General features: G+C 43.2%; 1 protein-coding gene and 1 long non-coding RNA gene across 4 annotated transcripts; one reads left to right on the plus strand and one right to left on the minus strand.

Annotated features, from left to right (window-relative positions):
• Nucleotides 1-6628: 6628 nt before the first annotated feature.
• On the plus strand, nucleotides 6629-7876 carry LOC308521775. Its single transcript, XR_013996193.1, has 2 exons — nucleotides 6629-7323; nucleotides 7508-7876. It is a non-coding gene; the product is annotated as an uncharacterized lncRNA (long non-coding RNA).
• A 4614-nt stretch (nucleotides 7877-12490) lies between these two features.
• EEF1A1 (eukaryotic translation elongation factor 1 alpha 1) lies at nucleotides 12491-17162 on the minus strand. Of its 3 annotated transcripts, none has more exons than XM_081094192.1 (8): nucleotides 16884-17162; nucleotides 14794-14971; nucleotides 14330-14509; nucleotides 13917-14213; nucleotides 13675-13825; nucleotides 13329-13585; nucleotides 13010-13244; nucleotides 12491-12913 (listed from the first exon to the last, which is right to left on the minus strand). In XM_081094192.1, the coding sequence occupies exons 2-8, from the start codon at nucleotides 14935-14937 to the stop codon at nucleotides 12789-12791; spliced, it is 1389 nt and encodes a 462-aa protein (XP_080950318.1). In that variant the 5' UTR covers nucleotides 14938-14971; nucleotides 16884-17162; the 3' UTR covers nucleotides 12491-12788. The 3 variants fall into 3 exon arrangements, with proteins under 3 accessions (XP_080950318.1, XP_080950319.1, XP_080950317.1); XM_081094193.1 differs by lacking the exon at nucleotides 16884-17162 and adding an exon at nucleotides 16326-16804; XM_081094191.1 differs by lacking the exon at nucleotides 16884-17162 and adding an exon at nucleotides 15830-15998.
• Nucleotides 17163-23258: the final 6096 nt, after the last annotated feature.

The raw sequence follows: 23258 nt of genomic DNA on the forward strand, positions 1-23258 counted from the left end.
TCTCTCTCACATCAATATTTCTCTCTCCCTCCCTTCTACTCTCTCTGAAAAAAATGAAAAAAAAGTCCTCAGGTGAGGATTAAAAAAAAAAGATCAGTAGCAAGTAAAAAGTACTTCTAATGTTGATCATATAGCAGTGACTGATTCTTTTTTTTTTTTTAATATATTTTTATTGATTTCAGAGAGTAAGGGAGAGGGAGAGAGAGAGAGAAACATTTATGATGAGAGAGAATCATTGATTGGCTGCCTCCTGCACACCCCCTATTGGGGATCGAGCCCGCAACCCGACATGTGCCCTTGACCGGAATTGAACTGGGACCCTTCAATCCACAGGCCGACGCTCTATCCCCTGAGCCAAACCAGCTAGAGCTGTTCTTTTATTTATTTATTTATTCATTTTTGTATTTTATTGATTTTTTTACAGAGAGGAAGGGAGAAGGATGGAGAGTTAGAAACGTCGATGAGAGAGAAACATTGATCAGCTGCCTCCTGCACACTCCCTACTGGGTATGTGCCTGCAACCAAGGTACATGCCATTGACCTGGAATCGAACCCGGGACCCTTCAGTCTGCAGGCCGACGCTCTATCCACTGAACCAAACCGGTTCCAGCTCTTTTATTTTTTTAATATATTTTTTATTGATTTCAGAGAGAGAGATAGAAATATCAATGATGAGAGAGAATCATTGATTGGCTGCCTCTTGCATGCTCCCTACTGGGAATTGAGCTCACAACCCAGGCATGTGCCCTTGACGAGAATCAAACCTGGGACCCTTCAATCTGCAGGTCAACGCTCTATCCACTGAGCAACCCAGCTAGGACAAGGGTCGCCAACCTTTTGGACCTCCCGGACCATCAGTGGTCTGTGGACCACCGGTTGGCAACCGCTGGGCTAGGGCATGACTGATTATTCTTGATATTTGATTTAGCAATTTCATGAAAAGGATAACTTTAGTTATCATGGCTATTCTGAGCAGAATTCTTACTGCAGAGGCAATGTTTACTACAATACTACATATTTTTTCAGATAAGCTATCTGTGGTAATTGTTTATCACTAGAAAGGAAACCACTGTTTTTAAACTTTGTTCTGATTAAATAGAAGAGTAAAAGTAGTGAATGGAGTGCTCATTGAATGGACTACAACAAAAATTTATTTTGAGGAAATAGAAAGTTCTTAACCCTTTTCGGTCCAATGTCGAGGCTGACTCGACAGACCAGTTTCAAAAGATACCACACTATGAAATGTTTTAAAGAATAAACTCTTTGCCGAAACCGGTTTGGCTCAGTGGATAGAGCGTCGGCCTGTGGACTGAAAGGTCCCAGGTTCGATTCCGGTCAAGGGCATGTACCTGGGTTGCGGGCACATCCCCAGTAGGGGGTGTGCAGGAGGCGGCTGATCGATGTTTCTCTCTCATCGATGTTTCTAACTCTCTATCTCTCTCCCTTCCTCTCTGTAAAAAATCAATAAAATATATTTAAAAAAAAAAAAAAAAAAAAAAAAAAAAGAATAAACTCTTTGATTGAACATACTTAGTAATATAACCAGTGAATTTTTGGTTTAAACTTTAAAATAAGAACATTAAAAAGTTCAACATTCAATCCCGTCAATTAATTTGGACCAGACTGTTTGAGTTCCAAAAATAAAATTGGACCGCAAAGGGTTAAATGCTTTGAGAGTTTCTTTGAGAGCTTTAATTTGGGGCTAGTGACATTCATATAAAGAAATTTAAGTTTGGTAATGCAATTTTGTTACAATAGTAACTCACTGAAAAGTGTTCTATGAAAAACATTTGTTATACATTCTTCCATTTAGTTTAGAATGTAAAACTTCTTTAAATCTACAATTTAAAATATATGTTAACTTGTATAAAATTACTTGACCTAAAATAATATTTTAAAACAGCCTTCCTTCTGGTACTGCTAGCCAGAAGTGCTATAGACTAGGATGCCCTAGGAAAAGATCAGCTAAGAATGTAACCTTACTCAGTCCAGTTATTTAATAGAAATCTCTCAGTAATGACAATAGTCAGCCTCCAGCAGAAGTTGGTCACAGTTGTGATTTCCTCTACCCACCGCAGACCACATTGCCTAATAGTTATAGGTACTAAAGTTCAACAGAAACCAACATCAAAAGAGGAAACAGCTAGGAGACACTAAACATTTATAAAATTTGGGGGCGGGAGGGAGGATGAAGATAGAGACCTATGCTAAATTAAACCATCATAGATTTGAATTATAAAGTTACCTTATAGCCTAGAGTTTGGATTTTATTACTGTTTTAATATTTTTTTCATTTTTGAGTTTCAACCTAGATTAGAATAGCCATGGCTTTTCCACTTCAAAAAAATATCAACTATGAGAAAATGCCCTGTCCAAGGGAAGTGGTCAGAAATACCAGGAAAGCCCCCTAAGTGACTAGAGACTCATTCAGAGTGGGCAGATCCGCTAATGCTGGAAGGCACACAGAGAAGATAAATTGTTCCTTTTAGGCACCCTTTTCACAGCATTTCTAGTATTGCACTTACTTCATTCCACCTTAGTTTTTAATATCTGTCTTACCTTAATCTCTTAACAAGTTAAAAGCCTCTTGAGTGCAGGCAATGCCATAGTTGTAGACACTGGGGACATGCTTAAAAATAAATAAATAAATAAATAAATATAAAATTGATTTCAGAGAAGGGAGAAGGAGAGAGAGAAACATCAATGATGAGAGAACTGCACGTCCCCTACTGGGGATCAAGCTTGCAACCCAGGTGTACCCTTGACTGGAATCGAACCCAGCACCTTTCAGTCCACAGGCTGACGCTCTATTCACTGAGCCAAATCAGCTAGGGCAGGAACATACTTTTTGGATGAATGGATGAATGAATGACTATTGCTAAAGATAAAAGATGGCAAAATTAAAACTTAACTGAATTAACGGAATAAAAATATTTATGACACAAATATTAAGAACTACATACCTTTCTCCATAATTCTTCTGTCTTTACATTCTCTACAGCTTCATTTCCTCCCTACATGCATTGTCCCAGCTTTTCACTGTCCCTAATATGATACTGAAGCTAATTTTTATCATGTTTTATTTTTTATTTAAGCAGGTTATTAGTATTTCCTAATTTAAAAGCCAGATGAAATACACAACAGAGTAAAAAGGCAATTTATGGGATGGATGAAAATATTTGCAAATCATCTGTCTAACAAGTGGTTAATATTTAGAATATATGAAAGACTCCTACAACTAAAACATTAAAAAACAAGCAAAGGACTGGAATGGCCATTTCTCCAAAGATATACAATTGGCAAAAAAAGCACAGGAAAAGATGCTCAACTGTTACTGGTCATTAGGAAGGTGCAAATCAAAACCACAAGGAGATGCCATCTCATAACTATGAGGATGGCTATTATCAAACAGTAAATAGCAAGTGTTGGCAAGGTTGTGGAAAAAGTGGAACCCTTGTGTACTATTGTTGGAAATGTAAAACAGTACAGCAGCTATGGAAAGCAGTATGACAGTTCCCACAAAAACTACAAGTAGAATTATTTTGTGATCCAATAAGCCCACTCCTGGGCATATACCCAAAGGGATTGAAATCAGGGTCTTGAAGACCCTTGAACAGAGTCATGGTCATAGTAGCATTTTTCACAATAGCCAAAAGGTAAAAGCAACCTAAGTGCCCATTAACAGACACATTGATTAACAAAATGTTATCTAATAGCAGGAATATGCAAATTGACTATCACATTGTAACAGTCAAGATGGCTGCACCCATAGTGGAGGAGTTCCCAGAACGAGCCTTAATGAGCTATCAGCAGGGACCTGAGGCTGCGTGCCCACCCCCTGCCTGGCGGGGCTTGATGGGGAGCCTCAGGCTATGCCCTCTGGCCCGGGCCAGGGGACCTCAAGGCACACACCCTGGCCTGGGACAGGGGACCTCAGGCCACGCCCCCTGCCCATGTGCCAGGCCAAGCGATCTGAGGCCACACACCCCCACCTGGCAGGGCTTGATGGGGGTGAGGCTGGTCGGGTCTGGATCTAGCCCAATGGGGGTGGGCCTGGCTGGGTCTGAGTCTCACATGATTTTGAGGCACACACGTGGATGGGCAGAGACTTGACTCTGGTTCCAGTGGCGCACCCCAGACTCTGACAGGAGGAAGATTTTCATATACATTTTACTAATTTTCTTTCATCTCTGACACTTCTATTATAGAGAAAGGGCAAATAGCAATATTAAAATATTTCCTCTAGCCCTAGCCAGTTTGGCTCAGTGGATAAGAGCGTCGGCCTGCAGACTGAAGGGTCCCAGGTTTGATTCCAGTCAAGGGCATGTACCTTGGTTGCGGGCACACCCCCAGTAAGGGGGTATGCGGGAGACAGCTGATCAATGTTTTTCTTTCATCGATCTTTCTGACCCTCTATCCCTCTCACTTCCTCTCTTTAAAAAGTCAATAAAATATATTTAAAAATATATATATTTCCTCTAATTCCCTTTTGTGCACGAATTTTGTGCACTGGGTCACTAGTATATAAATAACATTGAATATTTTCAGACTGTAAAAGGAAGGAAATTCTGACACACTAGGACAGTGATGGCAAACCTATGACATGCGTGTCAGAGGTGACACGCAAACTCATTTTTTTGGTTGATTTTTCTTTGTTAAATAGCATTTAAATATATAAAATAAATATCAAAAATATGTCTTTGTTTTACTATGGTTGCAAATATCAAAAAATTTCTATATGTGACACGGCACCAGAGTTGTTAGGTTTTTTCAAAATGCTGACACGCTGAGCTCAAAAGGTTCGCCATCACTGCACTAGGACATGGGTGAACTTGGGGACATTTCACTAAGTGAAATAAGCCAGTCACAAAAGGACAAACATATGATTTCATTTATGTGAGGTACCTAGTGTAGAAGAGTGGTTGCCAGGAGTTGCAGGTATGGGGAGTTTACTGTTTAATGGTGCAGAGTTTCAGTTTTGCAAGGTGAAAAGTGTTTTTGGAGGAAGATGGTGGTGATAGCTACACAATGTGAGTATGCTTCATACCATTCTATACTTAAAAATGGTGCCCTGGCCAGCATAGCTTACTGATTAGAACATTAGCCCATACACTGAAGGGTTGAGGGTTCAATTCCCAGTCAAGGGGGTCAAGGGCACATAGTTGGGTTGCAGGTTAAATCCTTGGCCCTGGTCGGGGTAGGTGCAGGAAGCAACCAATCAATGTGTCCCTCTTATATCCATGTTTCTCTCTCTCCTCTGTCTCTCTCCCCCTCCCTCCCTCCCCTCCACTCTCTCTGAAAAGCAATGGGAAAAATACCCTTGAGTGAGGATTAACGAAAAGAAAAGAGAACGACAACATAATTTTTAAAAAATGGTTCAAGAAAAAAAAATGGTTCAGATGATAAATTTTATAATTTTTTTGTAAAAATGAATTAATTTATACATATCTCAAGATTCCAAAACCTATTTGGCTTATTGATTGATAATTTATCCCCTGCTTATTCTAAAAATGGTGAGACATTTTAAAGAAAGCAAAACAGTTCAGAATTAAAGATCAGCTGAGGAAAAGGCAGATTACACTTAAACATTAAATTCTAGCTCAAAGCTTCCTGGCACTGATAAAGGGGACCAGGAAATATTTTTTCCTATTACTAAAATCTAAGTCTGGCCAGTGTGGCTCAGTGGTTGGGCATCAACCCATGAACCAGGAAGTAAAAGTTCAATTCCCGGTCAGGACACATACCCAGGTTTGGGCTCGATCCCCAGCAGGGGGTGTGCAGGAGGCAGCCAATCAATGATTCTCTCTCATCATTGATATTTCTCTCTCTCTCTCTCTCTCTCTCTCTCTCTCTCTCTCTCTCTCTCAAAAAATCAATAAGCCCTAGCCTGTTTGGCTCAGTGAATAGACCATTGCCCTGCAGACTGAAGGGTCCCAGGTTGTATTCTGGTCAAGGGCACATGCAGGGGTTGTGGGCTCAATCTCCAGTAGGGGACATGCAGGAGGCAGCCAATCAGTGATTCTCTCTCATCATTGATGTTTTCATCTCTCCCTTCTCTGAAATCAATATATTTTTAAAAATCAATAAAAACACATTTAAAAGCCATTTATCACACAATCTCTTATGGAAAACAATGCTTTCATTAGTGATTTTATATAAAAGTAGCTACTACCTAATGTTTGCTGTGTGCCAGATATGAAGTTAAATGCGTCACTTACATTATTGCATTTAATCCCGTAACAAAGCTGTTCCTTGTTCCAGAGAAAAGGGAAACAAGATTTGGAGACATTAAGTAACTTGCCTGTGATAAGCACTGCCAGTTGGGTTCCCAATAACCATGTCTGTCCACTGCCCTCTGCCTTGCCAAAAGAACCATGGTTTTGTTTACTCCCTTCTGAAGTGCAGGAGGTAAATCTTCAAAGTTTAAACCAATTTTGGTCATTGCAATCCCCCTCGCATTTAGCATTTAGTCTAGGCCTGAGGCTGGTGTGAAACTGACTGGATGAATTATAAAAGGAGTCTTCTGGGTGGCTTCTTAGCCATTAAAAAGGACACCTCTTTTTAAGGTGATGAAATGTTCTAAAATTAGATTGTAGTGATGGTTGTACAATTCTGTGAAGATACTAAATACCATTGAATTGTACACTTTCCAAGGGTGAATTTTCTAATATGACATATAATCAATAAGCTGTTATGTAAAAACAAAAACTAAAGTAATGTATGACTGGCAAGCCCTTGAGCAATGATTCTTAAATCTGATTGGACATCAGAATTCCCATAAAGCTTATTAAAATAGATGGCCAAGCCTTATGACAAGCAATTCTAATTCATTTGGCCTGGAAAGGTCTTGGCATCTGTGTTTAACAAGCTCCATAGGTTATTCTGATGCCCAGCCAACTGAGAGAACCACTAGCTTGCCTCAATAAATATCCATTGTCTCAGCTGCTTTTGGCAGAAACTAAATTGCAATTAATTTTACAGTTTGTGCTGGCTCAGGAACCTAGAATACAAATAATCTGTATGTGCAGAAAACTGAACCTGCATTCTATTATAGAAATTTAAGTTGAATGAAATGTTACTCTACATTCCAATGAGAGGTGGGCTGCGCTGATTTGTGGACAAGACCTAATTATTTTCAAATGCAAGTTTTTAAGCCACTTGAATGTCTGCCTGGACAAGTATAGGCTAAAGTATAAGTACTATTCTCTGAAATTTGTTTCAGTGATTTATATACAAATTACACTTCACCAATTTTAAAATGCATTTTTTCTGTATTTTATCATCTCTAAATTGGTGTATGCTCTATAATCATGCTCTAGTACAGTGGTTCTCAACCTTCGCTGCACATTAGAATCACCTGGGAATCTTTTTAAAATCCTGATTTCTGGGCCTCATCCTCCGGAAATTCTGTTTCTTTGTTATGGGGTGGGGCCACAACATTAGTAACAAAGAAACAGAATTTCCGGAGGATGAGGCCCAGAAATCAGGATTTTAAAAAGATTCCCAGGTGATTCTAATGTGCAGCAGTTGAGAACCACTGCTCTAGTATCTCACAATTATGATTGGCAGCATTTGTGACTTCCAGTTGAAAATGTCTTAGAGGCAATGAAATAGGGTGTGCTTATACTGTATTATAATAGAAAATATATATTCCTTACTGTGGATCCTAGTAAAAAAATGTTCAAAAAAAGACTAATCTATTTGAATAGCACTACTCCCTGATGGGAAAATTTCAATACAGTAGGATTCTTTTACATCAATGTATTCCTCAAAGTAAGAATGTTTTAAAGCTTTAAAAACCAAGTCTTGTTTATATTTTCTTATGCTGTAGCTTGTTAAGTAATATGATTAAAGTATAATTGCAAGTAGCTATTGAGCATTGGTCTTCAGGATATCTGTCTGCAATATTTAGTGGGTTCTTTTTCTCCTAAGAACCAGAGGTCCTCCACTAGATAAAAGTTTCTCCATCCCTTCTAAACGATCTAAAAGTCTGTTTCTCTTTATTTAACCTTCAGTTCATGCTAAGTATTTATGGAATTGCCATGCTTACTGAGCCATTATAGCACTCACAGTACAATGAAGTGAATTAGTTAAGCAAATAATAAAACCTTGAGAGTCTTTGCTTAGGAAGTTTTCAGTATTGAGTATTTTTGTAAGTATCAATGAAGTACTGATGGGGTGGTCATAATAATCTGGCCACTCAGTGTATGTTGGTTGTTCTTTGAATTCTCTTTTAGCGTTGGTCTACTCTACACCCTTTGAAAATATGGACAATCCAAATTTAAAATAGCACGTTAAGATACAGAAAAAAACACACTGCCTAAATTTCAAAGGAAACATTTTTAGACTATACCGTATTTATTACAAAACCAGACTTCGTGTGTGTGTGTGTGTACACACATTTCAAACAATGAAAGAAAACTTACTGAATTTTCTGTATTTCCAGTTTCACAAAGAACAACCTCAAGGGTGGGGCAGTTTAATAAACACCAGTCAGGTATCAGAGCGTTGAAGAAAAACACTCATGAGCAGTTCTATATAATATGAGAAACTGAGTTCTAAGAGATGTATTCCCTCTTTCATATAAAGATTTGGCTATGAGAAAATGTTTACTATATCTAACTATAACGTAATAAAACCACCTTATTTCTCCTAAGACATTTAACTGAGTTGTCAGCTCTATGCAGAATCCTATAGGAGGTTCAACAGAAGTCCAAAGGGCCAGTCAAGAAGGTATGACAATAGCTAAAGTGAGGGACTGCAGGTCAAGGCTGTGTCAGGCCCTTCCTTTTTTGCAATGACACAGCTGCAGTCCTTACACTTAATGGCTACAACCCAGGCCTCAGAAAATGTTGCAGATGCTGTCACCAGGGGCTGAGAACTATTTCATCATGCTCCATCTTGCTTTTGCCAAACATTTGATAAAATTGCTTATGTGGCAACCCTAGTTTATTGCAACACCAACTAAGATATTCTCTCAATCACATGATTTTACTCAAATTTTAACCAAGTGGAATATCTTACGATTTTTCTTTTTTTAAAAATATATTTTATTGATTTTTTACAGAGAGGAAGGGAAACAGATAGTTAGAAACATTGATGAGAGAGAAACCATCGATCAGCTGCCTCCGGCATATCTCCTTCTGGGGATGTGCCCGCAACCCAGGTACATGCCCTTGACCGGAATCGAACCTGGGACCTTTCAGTCCGCAGGCCGACGCTCTATCCACTGAGCCAAACCGGTTTCGGCACGATTTTTCTTATAATGGCCATTTGTCCTTTGACCTCTGGAAACCACACTTGCAGGATCACATCACCCTGTCTTCTGTTAGTTTTTGCTGCCAGTTACTCTCACTAGAATAAACAAAACTACCTACCTTTTGACTATGTCTATTTTAAAATCTATTCTGCTTTATATAAGCAATAGCCCACATTTTAGATGTCTCAAAAGAGATTGTGTCAAAAACAATATCCAGACTGCATGTGCTGTTGCTTTGATCTAGTCTAAGTGTAAAGTCTGACAGAAAGCCCAAACCACCTGAACTCTTTTAGGGAAACCATGATTGCTTAACATAGAAAATTTAAATTCCTAGTACAGAGATTTTACTCCCACCTTGACCTTAGATTTCAATGAATATATTCAAAGTTGACTTGAACTAGCATTTGACTATCTAAAACATGTAAGGCCATGTTGACACACATGATATAGACACCCTTGATCTCAAGTTGCCATTTGAGTAATTGTGAATACTACAACCATGAAAAAATTCTTTTGGCATTAGCTCAGTTCTCAACTCAACAGGAAATGATACCAAGATAAATTTTAATAAAAATTGAAACCATAGTCCTGGTAATATTCTTCAGGATTTTTACATCCCCTACTGAAAATTACTGAAAACCACTATTTCTTCACTGATTTGTACAGTCAATAGCCTATTGGACAGAACCAAACACCAAATGAGCAGTTCTTGAAAAAACTGCTTCTGGCCCTAGTCAGTTTGGCTCAGTGGATAGAGCATAGGCCTGCAGATTGAAGGGTCTCAGGTTCAATTCTGGTCAAGGGCACATGCCAGGGTTGTGGCTCAACCCCCAGTAGGGGATGTGCAGGATGCAGCCAATATCCCCCCCCCACCCCCCGCCCCAATTCTCTAGAAATCAATGGAAAAATATCCTTGGGTGAGGACTAAGAACATTTAGAAATACCAAATACTTAAAAAAACTAAGGTGATTTTAGTTTATTAGTGCCATGGGGGAACTTTTAGTTAGCTGCAAATAATCTGATCAGAGCCAGGGATATTTACAAATCAAAATCTCTAGTTGAATTAAGTCTTCTATAATCACCACAGGAAGATATGAATGCTGTCACTAAAACCCCAAGGTAACGTTGAGAAGAACCATATGCATTCTTCGTGACAAAATCAGAGACTAAAAAGAGCAGAGACTGGGTTAAATGTTAGATTAGAATAAACTGTCATCACCAGACTGGGTCCTTGATCCAGATAGCCAGAGTTCTTGATGCACCTGAGACTTGGGAGGTAAATTAGGGAAGGTGAGGGAATAAATTGTGTTCTGAAATGATTGAAATCTGGTTATACTGCATTGACTATTTTGGGCTTAAGATGTTAAAAAGATATGCCTTGAAGGCATTCTATCTTTAACACCTGAATGCCCTTTTCCATATCCTAAAAACACAATTCTCGGGAACAAATTTCAACAGGACTTTGAGATCTTTACATTGATGGCAACACAAGGAAATGCTATTAGTGTAGAACCTCAGAGCAAAAATGTAACTTTGCTCATGAATGTAAAACTAGTTTGTAGTGACCAGTAGGTGGTGCAAAAATCTTTGCTCATGAATGTAAAACTAGTTTGTAGTGACCAGTAGGTGGTGCTCAAAACCAGGCAATTGTCTTGGCAAGCCTACAGATACCCTGTTCTGTGGAGGAAGCTAGCAACTAAACTTTTCCTTGACTCTGGTCACCCTCCTTCCTACCCTTTCTAATAGTGGTGTTCTCTGCAGTTATAACCACCACTATTGCGGGGGCGGGGCAGCTGAAACAATCTTATTCTAGTAAATCCTACAGCTGTGACAAATTTGTGTATCAGCTACCGCTTGAGTTGGCCAATTTTTCCTCACCTGTACAAATAAGCAAATTACAAAAAACTTAAGGGGGCTACTTCCCTCATGGAACTAGAGAAATTTTAGCCTTTTCACACCCCTCAAATGTTTCAGCTCGTACTGTCAAGGCCTACCTAAGAAATGTATTTTGATTTCAGAGAGAAACATCAATGACAGTCATTCACTTGCCTCCTGCCCACCCCCTACTGGGGATTAAGCCAGTAACCTGGCATGTGCCCTTGACCAGAATCAAACCCGGAACCTGTCTGTAAGCCAACACTCTATTCACCAAGACAAACCAGCTGGGGCAAGGCTTCAATCTTGGGTGGAGATCAATGGGAGGAAAGGGGGACATATGTAATTTTAGCAAAGGCAAAAAAAACTTCACAAATTGCTATCCATTTGAAAGTCATTACCTAACAGGATACAATTAATATACAAGCTCTCTGATTTTGCCACTTTGAGTTGGATACTATTACACAGAATTAAAATGTTCAGACTCGTGGAATTCCTTTTCTGTGCTTTGATTTACCAACTATCAAAAACTAGATGGCTACCACTCAAGCAAACATCAACTTAACCATAAACCATCACTGCATGCAACTACCCCAGCTAGTTTAAAAGTGCTTTCTTACATCCTACCCAACTGTCACATTTTAGAACCTAATTTTCAGTGAGGTTACTTTTAAAGTGGCACTGAGCAAAATTACAAATCAGAGCAATCTGCAACTATACCTCCTTAAACTGCCTAATCTCCAATGTGGCAGTATTTCTCCAACTTTAGATGAAAATTCCTATTGGAAGTGGACTTTGAAGCATTTAAGTGACAAAACACACTCAACTTCCAGCATCAATTTATTTTTTCCTAGAATTTGGATACAGTAACTGCAGCAAGACAGTGCTCAATACTATTCAAACCTTACTTAAGGTTCTTAAGCTACCTCAGCATTTGTAAATGTGAATTCACATTCCAGTAAAACTGGAAAACTAAAATTTGACAGACCAACAAATTTACTCAATATTGATGTAACTACAAAATTTTGTTAACACGTGGCTTTAACAGAATTTGGCCTTTTGAAACTAGCTTACTAACACAAAGTTACTCTTTGCTTACCTGTTCTAACCTATTTAGTGTTACACCAACAGCCCCCCTTTCCCATAGCTTTTACCATGAGACAGGTGATTCAGTGGGGAAAAAAAATCCCACAAAAAACCCCCAAAGTTCCCACCCAGAAAAAAAAAGGTTAACAGAACCATCCAATTGTAAATATCAGCAGATATAATACTGGAAAGAGGTCATGGGCAACTCTGAAGTCCTTTACCTAAGTAGTATAACAGAAAGGTACAGTGTTGACCGAAAGAACACACAGGTTTCTCATTAAACTTTGTTATTTTAATGGGTCTCAAAATTCTGGGACAGATTTTTGGTCATGTTGTTTCCATTAAAAAGTACTGATTTTAAAAACTAATAACTTAAAAACTGCCACACACACAAAAGAACCAAATGGTCCACAAAACATTCTCCTTTCCTTCTGAAGGTTTTACGATGCATTGTAATCATTAACCAGTCTTTTACTATTAAACTTAAATGGCCAATTGAGACAAACAGTTCTGAGACCGTTCTTCCACCACTGATTAAGACTGGGGTGGCAGGTGTTGGAAATAATATTCATTTAGCCTTCTGAGCTTTCTGGGCAGACTTGGTGACTTTGCCAGCTCCAGCGGCCTTCTTGTCCACTGCTTTGATGACACCCACAGCAACGGTCTGTCTCATGTCACGAACAGCGAAACGGCCTATTAAAACAAATTTCATATTATCATTAGACACAGTACACAAAACAAAGTTTTCATCAAGTAAAACGTATCATTACTGTAAATGCTCAATCTTACCCAGAGGAGGGTAGTCAGAGAAGCTCTCAACACACATGGGCTTGCCAGGAATCATATCAACGATGGCAGCATCACCAGATTTCAAAAACTTGGGGCCATCTTCCAGCTTTTTCCCAGAACGACGATCAATCTTCTCCTTCAGCTCAGCAAATTTGCAAGCAATGTGAGCTGTGTGACAATCCAGCACAGGTGCATATCCAGCACTGATCTGGCCTGGGTGGTTCAGGATAATCACCTGGGAAAAAGGATTTGAATTTATTTCCCGAGTCTCAACAGACATTTAAGGGTCTGGGAGGAAGAACATGACATTTAGTGTTACCTGAGCTGTGAAGCCAGCGGCTTCCATTGGTGGATCATTTTTGCTGTCACCAGCCACATTGCCACGGCGAACATCTTTGACAGACACGTTCTTGACGTTGAAGCCCACATTGTCCCCAGGAAGAGCTTCACTCAAAGCTTCGTGGTGCATTTCAACAGACTTTACTTCAGTTGTAACATTGACTGGAGCAAAGGTGACCACCATGCCGGGCTTGAGAACACCAGTCTCCACTCGGCCCACAGGGACAGTCCCAATACCTAAAATGTTTAAGGCATAGTCATAAATGCTTGTAAAGAAATTGTAGCTTCCCGTACATGTCACATTCTGATATTAATGTTCAACTTACCACCAATTTTGTAGACATCCTGGAGGGGCAGACGCAGGGGCTTGTCAGTTGGACGAGTTGGTGGCAGGATGCAATCCAGAGCTTCAAGCAGCGTGGTTCCACTGGCATTGCCATCTTTACGGGTGACTTTCCATCCCTTGAACCAAGGCATCTGAAGAACACAAGATCATCAATTACTGTTACCTGCCCCCACACCTGGCCCGCTTCTTTCCAGTGCTTTTTTCAATGGTCTTAAAACTCACATTAGCACTTGGCTCCAGCATGTTGTCACCATTCCAACCAGAAATTGGCACAAACGCTACTGTGTCAGGGTTGTAGCCGATTTTCTTAATGTAGGTGCTGACTTCTTTAACAATTTCCTCGTATCTTTTCTGGCTGTAGGGTGGCTCAGTGGAATCCATTTTGTTAACACCAACAATCAGCTGTTTCACACCCAGTGTGTAGGCCAGAAGGGCGTGCTCACGGGTCTGCCCGTTCTTGGAGATACCTGCTTCAAATTCACCAACACCAGCAGCAACAATCAGGACAGCACAGTCAGCCTTTAATAGAAAACAAGGCCATATCCTTTTAGTAAATGGAAGCTCTTCAAAAAGGATGAGCCCAAAGTAACAGACCCAGAGAGCTAACTTTCTAAAAAACGGTTAACTCTACAAACCTGAGATGTGCCCGTGATCATGTTTTTGATGAAGTCTCTGTGCCCCGGGGCATCAATGATGGTCACGTAATACTTGCTGGTCTCGAATTTCCACAGGGAGATGTCAATGGTGATCCCGCGCTCCCGCTCGGCCTTCAGCTTATCCAAGACCCAGGCGTACTTGAAGGAGCCCTTCCCCATCTGTGAGGATTAAGAATGGTTACTCGGGGACTAAGACGCTCAAATCCCAACCTGAGGTTCTGACTCCGCTGGTTGGCACGAACGCTCGGTTCCAGCTTACAACTGCTACCCCAGGTGGCTCCACCGTAGTCTGGGAACATGGACGGAGCAAAGCGATTCCACGCATGTTGCCCATCCCTAAACTCGTGTGCCATGCGGGCGTGGACGGGAGACTATTTTTGGGGAAAGTACCACTTACTGTACTCGCGGGCACTTGTTGTAATCGCCCGAGTTAATGTACCCACCTCAGCAGCCTCCTTCTCGAATTTCTCGATGGTTCTCTTGTCGATGCCCCCACATTTGTAGATCAGGTGGCCGGTCGTGGTGGACTTGCCGGAATCTACGTGTCCGATGACGACGATGTTGATGTGAGTCTTTTCCTTTCCCATCTTGGGTTTGAGTTAGCGGTGGTTTTCACAACACCTACATTCAAGGAAAAAAAAAACCAAAAAACTTTTAAACCCCTGCCCCACTCAAAGGGCAAATTCCAAGGAGAATCGGAACCAGCGCCAAGCTGGCCCCGCTCCGGCCTCCACCCACCGAGCGGGGCACCTCCGCGGCGCCCGGCCCCTCCCCCGCCGGCCGGCCCCGCTCCGCGGCCACGAGTAGAAATGGAGGCGGCGCCAGGCCGGGCCGGCTCGCGGTGCGGCCCCGAGAAGCGGCAGCCGCGGGGGAAAGGCCCTTTCCTTTGTGCGGGGACCCGCCCGCCCGCCCGGGCCGCGTCCTCCATTTTGAGTCCCTGCCCGGCGCCGGGAGCGGCCATCTTTCCGCGCACGCAACTGGTGCGGGCGGGCGGGGTGGGTCCCAGGCGCTCGCCACGGGCGCCTCGTTCCCCCCGAGGCGGCCGCTGCCTGCCGGCCATGTGCGCCGGGCGGGCCCCGCCGCCGTCCCCCGCGAACCCGACGGGCGCCCCCCCACTCAAAAATAACCCTGCCGAGATCCCGACCAACCGCGGCTAAACCACCCCGACGGGAAGCACGGGAGGTGCCCTCCCTGGAAACCGAAAAGGGCCGGAGGCTTTAGGGTGCCGGGCCAGGCCGGGAGGCCGAGCGGGGCTCGCACGCGGCGGGTACGGCGCGCCAACCAGGCCGCAAGCCCAGCACGAGGCCGCGGGGCGCTCCCGGAAAAAGCGCAGGCCTCGAACCCCCCACCCGCTCCCGGCCCGAAATTCGGGGCCCGGAACCGCGCACAGGGGCGCCGGGGCGCGGCGGGGGGACAGGCCCGCGAGGCCGCGGCCCGCTCCCGGAGGCCCGGCCCGCGGAGGCCACGCCCGGTACTCACCTGTGTTCTGGCGGCAAACCCGTTGCGAAAAAGAACGTCCGGCAGGACTACGGCACTTATATACGGCGCTGCCCCCACCCTCGGGGAACGGGGCGGAGCCAGCGCACGACAGCCTTTCCCAGCGCGCCCCGCGCCCGCGCCGGCCCTCCCCCCGCCGTCCGGGGGCCGTGGGCGAGGTGCGCTCGCCCCGCCGAAGAGCACACGTCGCCTCGCGCATGCTCCTGCCGACGCCGGTGACGACGCGCGCGAGGGGCGCGGGGCGGGGACGCGCGCCGCCCGGATTCTAGGTTCGTGGGAGTTTGCCGACGGTCCCTGGGACCTCCCGCGGCCCCCTTTTGTAGGAATGGCTCCCGGCGGCGGCTCGGGGATGGGGCGGCGCGGAGGCGGTGGGCGGGGATGCTCGGGACCTTCCCTCCGCCATTCCCGGCGGAGCTGCAACGATGTGACCTCGAGATTGGGGTCTCCCTGCACCCCGCAAGGCACCTTCCGTGCTCACCTTTGTCCTCTCGCAGGTCTGGGCTGGGACCGGCCCTGGAACCGCTTCCTCTGCGGGTCGCACAGCCCCTCCGGCTGGCTCCTCCCCCGCCTTTGCCCTCGACGCCCCTCCCAGCTGAAGAGCCCCGCGCATCGCGTTAGGGGATGGTGAGCAGGCGCCTCCGTGGCCGCCAGCCCCACCGACATGCTACCGGGGTGGCCACCAGCGCCGCGGACATGCTACCGGGGTGGCCACCAGACCCGCCGACATGCTACCGGGGTGGCCACCAGCGCCACCGACATGCTACCGGGGTGGCCACCAGCCTCACCGACATGCTACCGGGGTGGCCACCAGCCCCACGGACATGCCACCGGGGTGGCCACCAGCCCCACCGACATGCTACCGGGGTGGCCACCAGCGCCGCGGACATGCTACCGGGGTGGCCACCAGCCCCACGGACATGCCACCGGGGTGGCCACCAGCCCCACCGACATGCTACCGGGGTGGCCGCCAGCCCCACCGACATGCTACCGGGGTGGCCACCAGACCCGCCGACATGCTACCGGGGTGGCCACTTGCCTTGTTCCAGTCACAGCCCGGCTCACCCGTTCGCCCCACAGTCCAGTGTTTCAGTGTAGAACAGACTCTAGCCTTACAGTTTGCCTTCCTTCTTCCGCTGGTTTTATTACACTAACTAAAGGGACCCTGATGGCGTGTCACCCCCGTGGTGCATTTCCCCCCAGTTAGTCGTACACTCGGGTTGCACGCATGAGCAATCAGAAAGGAATTTTCAAATTCAGCCTTTCCACATGACCTCATGTGGAGACGCATCGGCAAGGTCACCCACCCCCACCGTGTGAAATCACTGCTTCTCGACAGTCGCCTGGGAAACGATGAGGCCCTTTTGGCGGCCAATCGGGGCAGACTCAGAAATACTCCCCTGGAGAAAGCACCTTTTTAAAATTAGCTGATCACGACATCATTCTGATGCCACATCTCCAGCCAACCCATTAGCAAATAGTTGAGAACCTGCCGTGTCCAGTGCTGGGCAAAGCTCTGTGGCACGTGCAATAGAAACACTTTTTCTGGAGAGGAACCTCAATCAAACGGGAGGAGCAAAGCTGATGCATAAAACAATTGGGGAGCAGTGAAGAGCAGACGTGTGCTGGCTTTCTATTCTATTGTAGGATATAGTTCTAGTCGGCTTTCAGTTACTTCTCACACTCAGATGCCTCCCCCCCGCCCCCCCCTTTTAATGAAAGAAGCCTTTCGGAGTAGCCTTCCTATGTTTTCTTGTTTTACCAGTCCTTGTAGATATAAACTCCTAAAAATCAGATTTTTCTAGCCTCAGTTTAACTTCGAGATCGTTTTCATGAAAGAAGCCAGGCCATGTAAGAGTTTCCCTAGAATACATCTTTTTCTAGCAACAAAAACCTTTTCTATATATTTTTTTCCTAGCTTCTCTCGCAAATTCTTTTTTTCTCCCTGCATGTTCCTAGTAACCTACTGGGCACCTCTGAGTGGGCGCCCTTATTCGTGTCGCGATACCGGCCAGACTCGGGGCCAGGGGGCGGGAGCGGGGATCTCGAGCCATATGGCGCGTTAAGGTTAGACACCCGCCAAGCCTCCGGTCGGGGCGGTGCCCACCCTCCCGACCCATCGGGGCGCCGCGGGACGGGAACGGGGGTCCCGAGGAAGGCGAGGCGGGCGGGGACGGCCCTTCCCTCGCTCCCGCTCTCCCGGCCGCGCGGTCCACGCTTCCCGGGCGCTCGGACACGCGTGGGCGGGCCAGGACCTGCGACATGGACCGGGCAGCTCGGGCCGCTGGCTCGGATCGGCCAGGAACCCGCCCGGTCACCCCGATCCGCCCCCGGACACGCCCCGCTTGAGGTCACTGCCTCGGCGCTCCGAGCGCGGAAGGAAGCGCCGGGCGGAGGCGGAGAACCCACGTGGCTCCGGGTGGGGGTCGGTTTTCGTCAGGGTGGCTTGGCCTCTAAAAGACAGAAGCAAATATACTTAAAAAAAAAAAAAAAGCTCTTTTCCCCTGACCCTATGTTTTGAACATAATCCTAATCCATAATCATTTCCCCCCACGACTTTAGAGCAGACACAGTATGCCTTTTAAATGTTAAAACGGTAACAGTAACATTGTTGAGACTTGTCAATGTGCTTTTGGGTCAAAAACCTAAGGTCGAACTTTCCTGAAGATTTTTCTTAAAGCTGCTCATACTATTTAGAGTAGCAGACTGTTAAAATACACTGTAGAGACCATATGCAAGACCCTATTTTTTTTAAAAAAAGGATTTTAGTTATTAATTTGCTTAGTAAACGGGTAAACACTACTAGTTCTTTGATATCTGTAATTTTGATTCACCAAACATTTTCAGTATTGGCTAATTACTCTATTGGACCTAATTTAAAGCAGCTTTAAGTAATTACATTTTGCTGTGGTTTGCCACGTTTTCATCTTGCCTGTGCCAATTAAAAATTATGTTTTAAGCCCAGCCCGCATAACTCAGTGGTCGACCTATGAACCAGGGTGTCAGGGTTTGATTCCTGGTCAGGGCACATGCCTGGGTTTCGGGCTCCTTCCCCTAGTGTGGGCCGTGTGGGAGACAACCGATCAATGATTCTCTTTAATTGATGTTTCTATCTCTCCTTCTCCCTTCCTCTCTAAAATCAATAAAAAAATATTTTTAAAGGATATTTTAGAATATGATTAAGCCAAGGAATATTTGGCTTGAGAATCCAAGTAAAATGGTACTTCATTGAGTGTGCCGAGCACTATTCTAACATTTGCAGTATTTAATGTAACCCCACTACCCTCATTTTGCAGATGGAGGGACATGTAAGGCAAATGATAGCTTATGCATCATAAGCAAATGCAGACATATTATTTTTTAAAGTTTTACCTTTTTTTGCACAAAATGGTAAAATACAATATATTACCTTGCTTTTTTCACTTAATACTTCTTGGAGATCTTTATTGTGAGTACATTAGGGCCCAGTATAGCAGCTTTGGAACCCAGGAATCTGACCAGAGAGCTAGTCCTAACTTTTTCTAGCAGGTCTAAGTAATAGCATTGAAATCAGGAAATCAGGCATTCGGTTCTAATGCTTACAGAGCTGTGATAGCCAGTAGTTCTTGGTTTCTCAGTGCATCTGTAACAGGGCTGCTTGTGATTCAACCTCAGTACCTACCTCACAATTCTAATGTCATGCAATGACATGAAATCATATGGGGGCACTCAGTTATCTAGTTAAAATTGTGTTTCTATAAGCTTTTTCGACAACATCTGCTCTCAATTGGTTTGCCTTGTGACATTGAGAGTGGAGAAAATAAACTCATTCGTATCTTTCTATTTCTAAAAATTTTGAAATAAGTTATATATGTACATAGTAAAAAATTGTAGAGGGGGTTATATAGTGAAGTGTTAATTTCCTTTTAGGGGTTTAGAGAAGTCTAAAGAATATGCCAGGAAACTAAAGTTATTTCTATTACTCTTCTCATGATTCCAAAGCCAGTGCCTATCAGGATAGATGCCCTTTCATTTGGTATGAAGGAAAGGATTTAAAAAAAAAAAAAAAAAAGAAGAAAGGATAGCCTTCCCTCACTATTTTTGACGAATACACATTTTATGGACAGCATTCAGTTCAGTATTTTGTCTTCATAAGTGACATAGTTGAAAGAACACTGGACTAAAGAGCTAGAGTCTGTTCCCAGCAATCTTATTTATTAGCTATGTGATCTGGAATAAATCACCCTTGAACTTGGTATTCTACTGTAAAAAAAAAAACTAATAGTACCTATTTCACAGAACTGACCATTAGGATGAAATGAGAAAATGTACCTGAACATGCAGACCAGTTTTACAAATGTTAGTGCTTATTATAATTAGAAAACAATCATTAGCTCTTTTTTAAAAAGCTGAAAAAAGAAAACTCTGCTCAAACTATAGAGAAATTTATTCTATCAATTATCATTATTCATTCTAGTAATGAGTACTCTTTGGTCCATTTCACTTAAGTATAAAACTATAGATTCACAAATACATGTGACAGTGTGTGTGTGTACTGTAAGTGGCAGGGACTTTCATATTATGGCATTCAGTTGGTAATTGTACAGGACTTCAGAAGTCAGTCTTTATTCATCCATCAACATTCACTGAGCAGCTACTGTATGCCGGGTACTTAGCTAGACATCGAGGAGACAAAAAACCATCACTGTTGGATGGTGTGTGCGGCAGAGCCCTGGAGAGGTGGGAGGGGGAACACTAGCAGCAAACAGATGATTCCAGGGGTGTGTGAGTGCTGGAACCAGGTAAGCCCAGGGTGCTTCTGAGCACTCAGGAGGGACCCAGGCTGGGGCGGGGGGTGGAACTAAGACATTAGAAGAAAAACCTGCTCAGAATAGAGAGGGTTTCACCTTGTTTGGGTGGAAACTGGGAGTAGAAACCTTGGAGAATGAGTGTTTTGGGTGATTGCCCTTGAAAAAAAGGTGGGAGAGGGATCTTGCTCCTCCTTGGACAGGTACAGAGAGCAAGACATATCTGTCTAGGGTGTTCACTGTGATTCCCACTCCCTCCACCCTCCCAGGGGCCTGTGAAAACTATTGGGGCTTCAGAGATAGGCAGACCTGGATCCACGTCTTGAATCCATCACTTACTGGCTGAATGGCTCTGGGCAAGTTATTTGGCCTCTTTAAGCTTCAGCCTCCTCATCCATAAAAAGAAGATGACAATTCCTATCCCATAAGACTACTATGACAATTAGATAAGAAAAGTGCTGAGCATGTGTTTTTGCACCAAGTTAGAACAATAATTGGCAGGGAGTTTTTCTTTTTTTCTTTTTTGTTTGTTTTTATCTGTTATGTATATAGTATATTAGTGCTTTCCGAGTGAGGCAGTCAGAAAGCCTTCACTCAAATCCCCGTTGGCTCTACCACAGCTAGCGATGGGATTTTTGGCAAGTGATTTAACCTCTCTAAGCCTCGGTTCTCATATCTATAAAGTGCAATAATAATAAATAATACCTACTCCCTAGGGTTGTGGTGAGGATAAAACAATCAATGTAAAGTACTTAACACAGTGCCCAGCATCTGAATATCCTTCAATAAATCTTAATTGTTTGCTATTTTGTTTTTTGTTATTTGAGAGTCCTCATGAACTAGAATCTTGTCATAGAATGAAGTTTCTTTACTAAGAAAATACCATAATGACCTTGCTTTATTTTATTTTTTATTTATTGACTTTAGAGACAGAGGAGGGAGAGAGAGAAACATTGATTTATTGTTCTACTTATTTACGCATTCATCGATTGATTCTTCTTTGTGCCCTGACTGGGATCGACCTGCAATCTGAGTTTATCAACCAACTGATCTACCCAGCCGGGCGACAACGACCTTGCTTTGATCTCTGTGTTTAACATCCCTGCATTTTAGGTTTACTTATTAATTTCCTTATCAGCTCCATTTTTAAATCTTAAAGATACTGTGTTTTAAATATTTTGAAGTTAGATATGTTTTAAAAAGTTATTTTTAAACTAGGATTTTTAAAAATCAAAGGCAGCATTAACAGTCCCTCTAATTCTAAAGTCCTGTCACATCCTTGTACTTTTTAAGATTGAATGTCCATCCTTAAAAAATGTTTTAGTTTGGTTTCTTTTGAATTGTTGCTATGTCATCTCTTCTGTTTTTCTAGTACCATCTGCTTCCGGTATGTCTACTGGCAAGCTGCTTTTGCTACAAAAAGAACTTTGCAGACTTATTTTTTTTAAACACACAACTCTTTTATATGATTGTTATGGAAACAGCATGTCATATACTCATCAATGAAAAGGGAAAACCAGGTTTCAGTAAGTGGGGAAGCACTATGGGAAGCTATTAGGTCACTTTCTTTTTCTTTTTTTTAACACACTCATTCAAAATGAAAAAAAAAAAATCTGAAAGCCATCATATGCATAAAAACTATTGATGATCTCTCCATGAATTTGTATATATATGTGGATCCACTCTGGAATAGCAACTACTGTCCTTTTTTATATAATACTACTAGAGGCCCGATGCACGGAATTCGTGCAAGAGTAGGCCTTCCTTCCCCCGGTGCCGGCACCGGCTTCCCTCTGGCACTGGGACCAGGCTTCCTTCACAGCCCTGGCTTCGTCCGGAAGGTCTTCCGGAATAATATTATTCTTTTATTATTAGAGATATTGTTTCCATATTTGGTTTCATTAATTTTAGTTAACCTGTACCTGCCTTTGCTCTCAAGGTCTACAATAATAAACTCTCCAGGCTGGAAGAGAGTTTAGTTTTCATCTAGTGCAGCGGTTCTCAACCTGTGGGTCGTGACCATTGGAAACACATATAGCATATCATATATTTACATTACGATTCATAACAGTAGCAAAATTACAGTTATGAGGTAGCAACGAAAATAATTTTATGGTTGGGGGTCACCACAACATGAGGAACTGTATTAAAGGGTCGCGGCATTAGGAAGGTTGAGAACCACTGATAGTGAATCCCACTAATTTTACAGACAAGAAAAAGTGTCAGAATGAGTGATTTGCCTAGTACTCACATGGTTAAAGATAAAGGCTGCCCATCCTCTGGCCTCCATTTCTTGCCTTTGGCAAGTAAAGTAGTACAGATTGAAAGTGCACATGCCAGAGCTCGACTAGCTAAGTTCAAAGTCTATCTCGTATTTACTAGCTATGTAACCTTAAACATATTAGTTAACCTCTTTAAGTCTCAGCTTCCTCATCTGTAAAATGGGGATATGACTTATTTATAGAGTTATAATGAGAATTAAATAAGATAATATATATATTTTTAAGTGTTCCTTACATTCTCTAAGAATTAACTATTATTGTTTTGTTCATTGTTCTGTCCTCAGCACCTAAAACAGTACCTGTGAATGGATGAAGGATGAGTTAGTGTGTCTCTGTGCTATCTTT

Source organism: Myotis nattereri (genome assembly GCF_964212035.1).
Source record: "Myotis nattereri genome assembly, chromosome: 6".
NCBI lineage: Eukaryota > Metazoa > Chordata > Mammalia > Chiroptera > Vespertilionidae > Myotis > Myotis nattereri.